The sequence below is a fragment of the Lissotriton helveticus genome, chromosome 9, assembly GCF_964261635.1.
Source record: "Lissotriton helveticus chromosome 9, aLisHel1.1, whole genome shotgun sequence".
In the NCBI taxonomy this organism is placed as follows: Eukaryota; Metazoa; Chordata; class Amphibia; order Caudata; family Salamandridae; genus Lissotriton; species Lissotriton helveticus.
Genome location: NC_136070.1, coordinates 256,292,973 through 256,305,934, shown reverse-complemented (window position 1 = coordinate 256,305,934; position 12,962 = coordinate 256,292,973). Strand labels below are relative to the sequence as shown.

Sequence of the window (12,962 nt, the reverse complement as noted above, 5' to 3'; positions counted from 1 at the left end):
CCTTTGTGGATATGTACTTAAAGTCAATACTATCCACTGATCAGCCAATATTACAAATAAAATTAGCCAGATAGTTTTAGTACTGAAAACATGGAAACCGTTTGTCAGACGATCCTTGCGCTGAATTCGAATTCTAAAGAATTGAATAAGCTAACAGAATTTGGGAGCAGTGCTCTTTAAATGCTTGGGACGAGTGATCTTCACAGGCATGTACAATATCTTTTTTGTTTTCATAAATAAGGGTTTTTTGTCCACCTCAGCAGGTTCAAATTTACTGGCAACTGCATCATTATCTGAGATCCATAGCTTTGAATTATTTTTACGACAGAAGTTTAAATGCTGAACTCATCTTGTTGATTCTCCAAACTAAGGGTCTTAGAGTAAACAATTTATTGTATTAGCCAGGCACTCAATCGGATAAAGGAATCACTTGGGGCGTTGTATTATATATCTACAGATCTATCTATCTTTTTTTATATTTGACTAAGACTTCTCAGATATGGACTAGAAACCAGGAATGTGTTTTTTCTAGTTAGGCACTTCAAGTAACGAGACCGCACAGATTCAAACAGCACCAAAATCTATCATGATACTAAGACAATTTCCAAAGTTGAAGCGGTCTATTGAATATTAGAAATTTCCATAACTGGTCCCTTAAAAAACATATGACAAAAGGATAAGTAAACGTCTCTTGATTTTACTTTAACATTATACCCCGGTCACTTTATGTACTCTAATTGAAGCATGTTGTGCTGTTTGATGACTCATCAATTACAGATTTTCATGCATTTCTAGAGCAACTGCAAATTATCAATTTCTAGGACCAGAGAATCAATATAACAGAGAATTACAGTAACAAAAGAGAATCGAGGGGAAAGCAGTGTGGGACCCGCATAAGGGTATGACTCTTGCTGGACATGTGGAAAGGGTTTAGGTAACACATCTCTCCCCCAGCTGAGGGCTACCAGAAGCAGGGTGTATTTCACAATTGTGAAACATACTGGGATCCAGAAAACGATTAAAAGAAGGAAGGCTTATTTAAATTGTCTGATGTAATCGACTAAAAATGCCTTCCTTCTGAGCAAAATTGAGGTGAAGTGTGGGCATTTGTAAGAAAAATGTAAGGTTCTGCTTAAATAATCAGCCTTTTAGCTGTTGATGTCTAAAAGAGGTCCTGCTAATATATCAACATTGCCTTTAACAGTATATATATATATATATATATATATATATATATATATATATATATATATATATATATATATATATATATATATATATATATATATATATAATTGCTGGATCACTGTGCAACAGATAAAGGGATAAAGGAAACAATTTCCCATTTGTTTCTGGATATTGAAAGCTGTGTTCGTATTGTTTATTACAATGAGAATTTACCAATTGACTATCTGGGAAAATTATGCATTGGAAACTAGATTAAGAACTCTTGATTCCATTAGGCTGCTAAGCAGATATTAATCTTTCTTGGGCCATTCACATCTGATAGAATATATCTGTTGGGTGCCTTAGATGTTTAACCACAAAGAGTTAATTAGAATGCAGAGTATCAGCCCATCAGTGCTTTGTACATCCTGGGAAACACAAACAATGTGTCCTGCAAAATTCACATATTGTTTGCATTTCTTCTCACTCTTAATAAAAACAACCTAAAACAAGTGGGAGCCTGCCTTTTAGCCCACACTACAGCCAGCATAGTTCATGCTTAATTTGGCGGAGCACACAATATGTGATCCAACACGGAAACATCAGAAGCTGTCAGTGCAGTATTGGTCCAATATAGTTCCGTCCTTAGGAATCAAGGCTGACTGAATATTCCCCATTGCTTTCATTCTTGTAGAGGCAATTCTGCTGTGGCTCAGTTTTGGAGAAGTGAATGAACCTCCTAACATATCTGGAATGCGATACTCTTAACAGCTGTGATTTGGTGGTCTTTTCATAAATTCTTTGCAATAATCATGGTCATTTGTATCCTGGACCCATCTGTCTAAAGTGATGTTCTTCTATTTTGTGGTAAGTACCTCAGAATATTCCTGACTGAAGTGGCACAGGCTAGGAAGGAACAAACTTCTCTCTTAGTGAAAACTGATGAATCACTTGTATTGTAGCCCCTGTCTTTGCCTCTACTAAGACCAGAGCATTTGATGAGGTCTTAAAAGTTTCCTTCTCTTCTTCATGTAAGGGTACTGACTATTCCTCTTAAGAGTACACAATGTTTAAAAAAGGAAACAAGACTCATCGTGCTTCTCTTTGATGTCCACCCTATAAATGTCTGCTTTTCCTTTCAATACAGAGTGGTGTGTCAAATGTTATCTGAAGGGAAAAGGCAGGAAGGATGTGTCTTGATCATGTTCAGATTACATCTGAAGCTCCTCATCTGTGTTCCTCCTCTTTCATGTCTACTTGTCATGTTCGAGACATGAATTTCACTTTCATCTTCCTTTGTACGCTACTGAATAAGTATGAATACATCAGTCACATTTAATAGGCTTTGTCCTTACTATGTTTCCTGTGGCTCGTTTTGTTAGAAATTTTAATACATCATAAAAGAAGAATTATATTGAAGCAAAGTAATTTCTCAATGGCAACTTCTTTTCAGCACCAAATGATTAAGTTGCTGTTTCATTGTCTACCTCTGATTACGCCATGGCATTTGAAGTGATGCCGGTGTGAAATCACTGAAGCCATTTAGTGCCACCACGGCACACTGATGTCCGTTCCTTTTTTACTGGGCATTTCAACATGGATCTGTAACTTCTGGATGCTCTTTTTTCTGACAAGAGTCATTTCTATCTAATATTTTCCATCTAAAACTTTCCACCTGTGCAGTATGAAGGGATTCCATCCCCAAAGAAATCAGAATTCAAACTCTGTTGTTCCTGCAATGAACAAATGTCCATATTAGACATCCATGAGGTTTGTCTGTTGTGCTTGGGGCCGAAGTAGAACTATGATGTGTGAAAAATTGGGCTTCATGCATGTTAAAGTCATTTAAAAACATGAGGCAGATTGATTTATGGCCCAGGAGTGCAACAAGCACTGGGCTTGAAGCCAGTCAAGGTCAGCTTCAAAATCTTCTAAGGTAAGGAAGAAGAAACACAAGAGGAAGAGGCGCGGCAACATCAGCACTCGACATAGTTTGAGGTACTGAAGTAGGCCACCTTGCCGCAGTAACTCTGCAGGTGTTATCTTTTAAAGTGGTTGACAACCCTCTAGCCAAGGAGACACTTACAGAAGCACAGCTGTCTCCGGTATCCATACGAGAGGGTCAGTCTCCCAGCCACGCTTACCTTTTAACGCCCCTGCATCAATGCTGGCCTATATTGACTTCCAAGCACCAGGGGCAGTGCTAGCCCGATTTCTACACACCATGATGGCGTTTGGGCAAGTAGTGGTCTGCTCTGGTGTGACTCCGGGTCTAGGTCTGCTCGATTCAGGCTGTAAACCAGCTCATTGCTCTGCCATATAGGCCTGCTTCAGGGGATCCTGCCTTCATCTCAGATCATTACTTGCCAGAAATTATGGTCCTGCAAGTAGTGTGCTGCCCACTGTCCCATCAAACGGAGAATCTAAAAAGTTGGGGGCTGTTAGTAAGAAAGTGTCCTCTGCTTGTCTATTAAATTGATGAATGAGACCTGCCTACATGCAAGATATAGGCATTCCTAAAGGAATATGGCAAATTTAGCAGTTGCAAGCTTGCCGGATCACCACATGGACCATTTTGCCTAAATGGTGAGGGACAGGCAAGATTCCTCAAGACAAATTATCGGGGCAAGAATGAGCATGGTGGAGTCTATAGCCAGGATCATGGACTTTCCCATAGTCCTAAGGAGGCACACATGGATTCACATTATAAAGTTTTCTGGAGATGTGAGGGGTGTGTCACAGATGTGTCTTTTGATGTGGCTTGCCTGATTGGAGACAAAGCAGACTCAGCCATGGAAAGGTTTAGGGCAGGAAGACCTACCGTCCCATCTCTGGAGCTCCAATCCAATGAACGAGTAGCTGTAATTGCAGGTTTTAAGGTTTTTCAAGGGATTTGCCTTTCAACAGCGTCAACCCTCCCAGGCAGTTTAGTAGCTGTATCAATTTACATGCCAAGAAAGAGGCAGACACAAAAAAAAGGGTTGTCAAGCCCCACCAGCCTTCCACCTCCTCCTCTCCAGCATTACATGGAAAACTGTTTAGGTTCCCCTTAAATGAGCACATGCAGCCGGTTGGGGGGCAGTGAGATTCAGGTATCCTCATTTCTGCTGGTCTTGAAGGCCATAACGTCAGACCAGTTGGTCTTACAGATAACAGAAACTGTGTATGCCCTATTCGTCCAACAGGATCCCCCAGATTCCCCCCCCCCCTCCCCCAGTCCCTTGAGTCAGAGTATTACCTTCGGATTCTGCAACAGGAGGTGGCAGTCCTGCTGCATAAAGGAGTGGAGAACTTGTTCACAGAGAGGGAACTTGGCCTCTGGTGCGACTTTTGGAACTTCCTGGTTCTCAAGTAGGTAAGCAGTCTTTGTCCAATCCTAAACCTCAGGTCCTGAAGTTTTACGTGCATAAGGAAAAGTACAAGATGCTGTCCTTTTCTCAGGTACTTCTGCCGCTGGAAGCGGAAGACCAGATGCTACCCTCTATGTGCATGATGCATATTTCCAAGTACTGATCCTGCAGTTGACCAAGAGATTCCTTCGGTCTTTGCTCCGCCTGCTTGGGCCACCACTGGCACCCCGACTTTTCAATAAAGTGATGGCAGTGGTTTAACACATCTGTAAAGATCAAGATCTAAGTTTTATCTATCGTACCTCGATGACTGATTGCTTGCCACAGCTGGTGTTTGACCATATACAGGCAACTGCATCTCTGTTCAGCTTGCTTCCCCCCCCATCAACATACCCCTTTTTTATCCACAGCATGTCTTGCTTTTAGTAGTAGTACTGGTCACAACATTCTTCATAGCCTCCCCGACAATTCAAAGGATCAGGGACATTTGGGTTGTAATTTCAATGTTTCAGAAGGAGGCTTAATTTTCAGTACTGAAGGTTATTCACCTACTAGATCTATTGGCTTCCTGCAGTCTACTGATAACATATGCACAATGACATATGAAGGCTCTCCTGTGGTGCCTTCTACAGCAGTGATCCCAGCACAGGTGATAGCTGAACAACACTGGAATCTTGCCGGAAACTGTGGCGGACCTGTGCTGGTGGTCCGACTATCACTTTTATCATCCTCCAGCAGAGGCCAAATTAGAAACGTACTCCTCAACCCGAGGGTAGGCTGTACAGAACTCCAGAGCACACAGCCTATGTTGGCGTCATCTTGCCAACCATGAGTGGCCTCTCCACATAAAGGTGGTCTAGACCTTCTTTGCTCTGTGGAGCACATCTTAGGAGGAACTTTTTGCCACTAATGAGAATGCGCACTGTCCAAAGTTCTGCCCCCTCCAGTATCCGTGACAGGGAGCCTTGGAAGATGTGTTTCAGGTAAGGTGGACATTTCCACTTTATTAAGCATTTCCTCAGATATCCTTGATTCCTTGGTCTTGAGGAAGATTTGCAGGAGCAAGCCCAAGCCATTTTAATCGTTCTGGACTAGCCACAGAGGTTTTAGTATGTAGTCCTCTTGCAACACTCTATCAATCAATCAATACATTTGTAGAGCACGCTACTCACCCGTGGGGGTCTCACGGCGCTGAAGGGGGGGGGGGTGACGCTATTGCTCTAATAACCAGGTCGTGAGGTGTTTCCTGAAGGTGAGATGGTCCTGGGTCAGTCGTAGGTGTGCGGGGAGGGAGTTCCATGTCTTGGCTGCCTGGTAGTAGAACGACCTTCCTCTGGAGGTGGTTCTGCGAATCTGTGGGACGGTGGCGAAGGCGAGGCTGGTGGAGCGGAGGTGGCCCTCCGCCTGCTTGGGCCACCACTGGCACCCCTCTGGCATCTCTCAGAGTGGAGTCCCTTTCCCAATTGAAGGACCCCGTTCTGCACCCCAACTTCCAGATACTCTACTTTCATGCCTGGAGATTGAGCAGGGACACTTTAGCTCCTTCCAACTGTCAGCAGAAGTGGTTGATGTCACACTGCCAAGCATGTTGATCCTCCACAAAATCGGTTTAGTCATTAAAGAGGAATCTATTTGTCACAAGGTGGGTGAAACATAATGACCATTACTGAAAACAAAACTATCACAGATCCTTTGTTTTACTTTGTCATTGGCCCAACTGGGTCATACGGTGGGCTCTGTCAAGGGCTACACTGCAGTCCTGGCAGCATTGTGTTAGCTAGATCAACCTTTCCTGCTCAAATCTCCAATTGTGATCGGATTTCTGAAGGGACTCAAACATGCTTCCCCTACACCCTTTGTGATGCACAAATGAGATGATCCTTGTTAGGATCTTGATGGGAGCTTCATAGAGACGATTCAGAGCTGCTGTTATGTTTTCCAATGTTTATTTTTTCTTGGCCATTATTTTGGTGATGTGTAACATGAGCTGTGTATCGGTCTGCCTTTCACATACTTCTAGCAATACAAACTGGTCTTGAGAACTACAGCAGCTTTCCTGCCTAAGGTGGTAACCCTTTTACATCGGTCAATCCACCACCCTTACGCCCATTTTCTTTCCTCCACCACCCATCACAAAGAGTAGAGTTTAAAGTGTTTAGACACTTGGTAGGCGGTTATTTACACATCGACCAGACAAAGTAAAATCAGTTCTGACTACCAGCTCTTCTTTAGATATTTATGCTGGCAGCAAAAAAGTCAGGGTAGTCTAGGACAGAACCTTATGCTGGATCATCTATTGCCTTAAAATGGTCATGCTCTTGGCAAGAAAAAGCAGTGCAAGGGAACCCGGAGTCATTGACCATAGCAAAGTATTCAAACGGTGCCCTTGCTAGGGGTGTCGGTGAATTGCAGTGCAGCAACACTGACATAGCTTCACCCTTCTGCCAAGCATTACTACTTGGAATTGAAAGGGAGTAGGGATGGCCATTTTGCACATTCTGTGCCCAGGATTTCCTTGTGTGACCATTTCTTCAAATGCATCACCTGAGAGGTAGGACTGCTTTGGAATCTTTTCAAAACTAGAGGAACCTGCAGGTGGAGGTATGACTCAGATGAAAAAGTCACTGACCTTTGGTGATGATTATCCGGTGGATACACTACCTGCCAATCCTTCCCAACTCCCTATTCTGAAGGATGGTCAGAGGCTTTTGATTTTAATAAGGTTCCAAGTTAGTTTGATGCACAGCAGATTTAAGAATATTCAGACACTATCCTCATCCCTGCCTGGAATGGGTCAAAAAGAAATGGAGGGGGAACTGACATATATGGCTTCAGTGGTGTCAAAGCGGCACCACTTCCAGCACCAAGATGGAACCAGCACTACCACCATAGGAGAACAACTATAAGACATATTTGGATCCAGTCTGGTGCCTGAGAATATTGAAACAACCTTAAATTTAAAAATAGACCAAATATCCACCAGAAATATCATTACCAATGGTAAGTAACTTTTTCTTACAGAATCAAAATTCGGGGAGACGGGGTATGGGAGGGAGGGGGCCAGGAAGAATTCAGTACCCTGTAACTCCTGAGCTAGTTCTTTATCAATATAAGAAAAATATTCCCCTAGTGCCAGTTTTGTAAATGTTATGTTCATCCTTGGGCTAGGACGGAAAACCGAACCCTACGGAGTCTAATCTGGACACCATGGTGCAGCAGGAACAATGCTCACCTTTTCAAGTTTTCAGCTTGAAAAAGCACTATCCTTACTCCGAGTAGTGCTGTGATACAGAGGGAGACCACCTGCACACCTCACGCTGGTCCACTCAGGTATTGGCAGCAACATTGCTGGCCAAATCTAGATGCTCTTCGTCTAAAACAATGAAAATCCACATAAGGTCTTTAGCGATTGGCAACAATGCAATTCATGAGCTGAGATTTTTGCTCCGTTAGCAATTCCTAGCATTTGAACATTTTTGGGGTCGATAAACGTCTGTTCAGGTACGCAACTAAGATCCGGCTCCTTAATATTTGACTGAGCATGCTTCTGAACTGAATGTTGACAAAATGATCTAAAGATGGCATTCACATAGTGGAGTATTCGTGCCTAAAGGGCAAAGTCATCATGAGTCATGCAGACAAACTATGGACAATGCCCCAAAAAAGGGTAATTTTTCGATACAATTTTCAGGATCCAAACATATGGAATAATGTTGCACAGCAAACAGTATAAAAGGCAGTTAACAGTACAGCTTGACAATCTACTCTCCAGCCTGTCCCATTCTTAACAGCTAGCCAGGAAATGGCTCACACTTAAAACAAATGCTTGTACCAACACAACATGAGCATCAGGGGCAATTGTCACACATTAAAGGCTTGGATTTAAGAAACTCATCACATCTGAACTTGCACTTCAAATGAGACTTAAAAATAATGGGATTAAGACCCACGCTTGAATTCGAATCGGGCATCAACAATAGCCCTTTGATGCTACAATGAGAAGGAAAGTCTGCAAACTAAATGAAATAGAAAATACTCTTCTCCCACTGCGAATAGATCAAGTCTACAGAAAGCGGATTTCTGTCTCAATTAAAAGCATAGGAGCAGTCATATTTAATAGTGCCACAACAACCTATCTTGGAAGCTGAAAAAATACTTTGGAAGCATCTACACATTGCATACTGGGGAGTCTTACTTTGCCATGGCTTAATAGCTCAGCGTTCAGAAAAGGGTTTATGGAATTTATTATGTCCAGCTTTCACCTGATGTTGGTAAATGTACTCTGCCCAGCTAGCTTTTCTCTACAAACTCTCATGAAATATCGGTTAATGATTTAGAAATTTCTTAACTGCTTGAGTGAGCAAGAAAGTTGTAGACTATAAAACAGCGACCAAGTATTCAGGAATCAGGTAACACTGAACAAATACAGGTCACATTATTTGGCTCGCAAAGAAACTACAGAAATTGTAACTGTCACTGCACATATGGAGCCAAAACATAGAAAGGAACAACTTAGAAATGAAGAAAAAAATCATGAAGGCCTATTTTATAAATCTGCCTGAAAGGCAGGAATAAAGTAAGTAATAGTTAATTTTAGCGATGTGGTATTTGTACTCGCTTCAGTAGCAGGCACTGAGTATGCACATGAAAAGGAGGTGAGATGTAAGCAGTTCTGGCAGGGAAATCAAATTGCAAGTGCTCCTAACTTATCTCAAAAATTATATGGCAGATGCAGGCGAGAATTAAACCGATAAAACTTAATTACCATGCCAGAACCTTTAAGGCCATGTTCAGGAAATACTATAAATAATTAACAGCTTTCCATATAAGTCAGCTCAGTTAAAGGAAATGGGAATGGCATATCAAAATAGACCCATTTCACTTACAGACCCATGAGCAGGTAATACCATAGTTATTAAACAGAACACGGTTTAATCGCTTGGGGACTGGTCACAGAACAGCACAATTTAGCCAATCATCCATAAAAAACTGATGGCTTCTGAGACAGCCATCAGACATTAGCACATGTTAGTTAAATGAAAAGTCTACTTAAATAACTGAACAGCACAGAGATACTGTGCACTGACTCACTAATACACCATGTGCATTGTTTTAAGCACAACTTCAAAATGCTTTAACTTCAAGATGTGAGTAGGCATAATAATACTCAATTCCAGTATAACCATGATGATCTTAGTAGCCCTGTAAACTTACAGTTAGCCGTTAATACAAAAAGAAAGCTAAATAGCTTACCTTTAAGATCTAGGGAAGTCAACATATATGTACAACTCAAATATATTTGGTGCGATTAAGGGCTCTCTGTGCAAGGTGACCACCTTCATCTGTGATCTTCTCCCAATCAGTCTGGCCAACCACAAAGCCTATGGCTCTCTTCCGGTCAGCATCCTTCTTCTCTTCCAGGTCTGCCCAGCGTACCTACAAAAAGTGTTGTGTTAGCAAGATGGGTCTCACCTACTGCTGCCACAGCAGCCCACTCAAAATAGAGCACACGTGCATTGCTTGAAGAAAAAGAAAGTAGAATCAACTGTTGTCTTCTCCAGACACAGAAGTTGCTGCAAAAACGAGGCTGGTGGGATAAAACACATTACAGTGGATTTCTCATTTTTCCATTGAATGTGAAGAGGTAATGCTGCATCCATAGAGTGACCATGCTAAACGTGAATCAGTTTAACAAGGGCCACCAACATTTCCAAAAACAGAAAGACTTTGGAGAAAATATCCATGTTTAATGCTGCTCAGGTTGTCTGTTCACCATTCACTGCACACAAATATCACACTATATTGCACAGCTAGAAGATTTTGTATGGGAGAAGCGTAAAACTATTACAAGGGAAGGATAAGAAGTCGGGTAGAGAGCTAGGGAATGCTTTTTAAGTCAACTGAAAAATATTTAATTCCTCCTCTTAGTATGTACGGAGTGATCAAGATGTTTCCGCTAATACAAGCATGACTGATCTTACTCGAGTACACTAAGCACTTGGTATAATCAAGTATATTAAGCACTTGGTACTGGTACCTCCAGGTGTAGACTAAACCAAAATGCTACGCAAAGTTAAATTAAATGATCATTAGAATTGGTAGCAATCGTGGATGTACAACAAAAGAAAGTAGCACACTCAGTAACTCTCACCTATTACCATCTATGGAGAACTGCTATCACCTAGTTGTAGGATTTAAATGGGTAAGGAGATGGTGAAAGAAAGACAGGGGCGAGAGAGAGACAGGTCGACAAAGACAGAAACAGGCAGACAAAGACATAAATCCCGGAGTATCCACAGTGATTTAGAGGACACTCATAGGGCACAACTTTTGGGGGAAAAAGTACAAACCGGTCGCAGTGCATGCCCTTGGCAGGTTACCTAAACAAGAACATACCTTGCTTTCATACAAAATCCACCATACATTAGACCAAGCTTACATCGCCTGTATGTAGCACACTGTGCAGATCCCCGTACATGACCTTTGTAGAGAAGAAAGCATTATTTATCTACTACTACTTTTCTAGCACAGGACGACATCATTCTTAACTTTTGAAATGCCACCGTAGATAAAGACAAGTGAAAAATAAACTTAATTTAAAATCTGGAAACACTGTACTGCCCTGTTTGTTTGCCTTTTCTGGCATATATGTTGAGCAAACTAAAATATCTGTACATGCACTGGATATGCTCCACGAGTAAGACTGCATTTTAGTGTAGAACCTAGGCTCTTCTTAAATGGGGAAGTACAGAAAGTGTACTTGCAGCAACAATGGATGCAAATATGGCCACTAACGCAAAGCTACTGGGTGGATGGTGGAAACTGAATGAATGGCAGTTCAGAGCCGCAGGCTGTTTTTACTTGTACCATGAAGGGGTCGCAACCTACCACTCTTTCTACGTAAAACTTGGAAAGCTGCTGGAGTTCTTCACTGTTCAGGGTGTGTGAAGCATGCCGTATTTTTTACGTACGATTGGTGTGTGTTGGACCTGGGGAAAACAATTACTAAGATAGATGGTGGCTAAGGTTACAATGTGTATATGCACAAGATGGGGGTCTAGCCAGCAAGCTGACTCCTTCCTCTAGGACACCTTGCATGCTCTTTGTTCCTATGGTCTCTGTTCCAAAACTGTGGCCACCTGACGGGGAATCTGCATCTGTTCCCCTTCCAAATCAGTTTTCCTCCCCATATCACCTTTCCTACGCAGTACTGGGCATAGCAAACCAACCAAATATTACTGACTGTTTGGCACCAGCCTGACGCTGCCTGTAGCCTGGAAAAATGGATAACATTTTCTTCCACTAATTCAAATAGCAAGCTGCCAACCTATTGGTACAGAAAAGTTACCACTTTAAATCTGCAGCATGAATATGATCCAGGTTCAAAGACTGTGTATAGATTTAAAAGAAATAGGTCTTCATTTGCTTGGAGGTGAATGTGCAATGGCAATAGAATGAAAAAGCTTTCAGTACAATTAGTCGAACTAGAGAATTGCTTGGCCAGGATAGTTACACAATGTTTTCTGACACTTAACACAACACCTGTCACTACCCTTACATTTGGTTTGTAAACTAGTATTTTCTAGGAATACCATAGTGGCTGCCTTTTTTCTTGTTCAGTGTGCCATTGACAAATGAAACTTCAGTCTGATAACAAGGAACTTATAATTCACAAATGAAACTTCAGTCTGATAACAAGGAACTTATAATTCACCATGCAGACAGAAACACTGCCAGATTCAGTGCCTGAGGAGTTGATAGACTATTGTATCCTTTATATGGTTTTGACAAATGGGAATTTCTCCTTCAAGGTGTGATGGTCATTTCATTCAAGTGTTACAACGTAGTAGTACTGCTCATGATAGAGGCACACTGATGGGGATGTCATATCCTGGATCTTTTCAGAAAATGTGATAACAGGTAAAGATAGTTTGAAGAAAGGGAATTTCCTATCTGGCAATCCAAATCCGCTTATCTTCAGGTAGGAGATGTGAATACCAGGAGGTCTTCCACAAAAAAAAAACAACCTTCATTAACTAAAGCATGACAGAAGTTAATTTTCACTTATACATAGGGAACGTGCTCTTAGATATAGCAGGCAGTTTTCTTGAGCATCTCAACATCAAGCATGTGTAGACTGATGTGTCGCAGGTCCCAGTCCAATGCCAGGCCTGCTGGTCTTTTGTACCGCTTTGGCCGCCATACGTGTGGCAGGGTATGCTCAGACGTGAGTCCCTTGCTCACTTTGCCACTGGATTCAAGCAAGCCGGGCTGAAGACGGCTGTAATGCCAGAAACCGGTCCTCGGAAGCTTGTTTCCAGTCCAGGGAAGGCATGGCTTGGCAGTTCGGGCTGGACTGTTCCCATGAGGCACAGGGTCAGACTGATATGCATATAGCCATGTCTGAACTGGGGTGGCAGAGTGGGCTAAAGAACGGTGATGGAT

The 12,962-nt window shown here is 42.1% G+C and overlaps 1 protein-coding gene across 6 annotated transcripts in view; it reads right to left on the bottom strand.

Annotated features, from left to right (window-relative positions):
• The window catches only part of YLPM1 (YLP motif containing 1), a 1,323,976-nt gene that overhangs the window by 260,914 nt on the left and 1,050,100 nt on the right, over positions 1-12,962 (bottom strand). For 3 of the 6 annotated variants that reach the window (XR_013600907.1, XM_078659897.1, XM_078659898.1), the window contains one exon: positions 9,771-9,953. The exons of the other annotated variants lie outside the window; for them this stretch is intronic. Coding sequence is in view for 2 of the 3 variants with exons in the window: in XM_078659897.1 (XP_078516023.1) it covers positions 9,807-9,953 (147 nt within the window). In the remaining variant the exon portion in view is untranslated. The remainder of the gene's footprint in view (positions 1-9,770; positions 9,954-12,962) is intronic. 6 annotated transcript variants of the gene reach the window in all.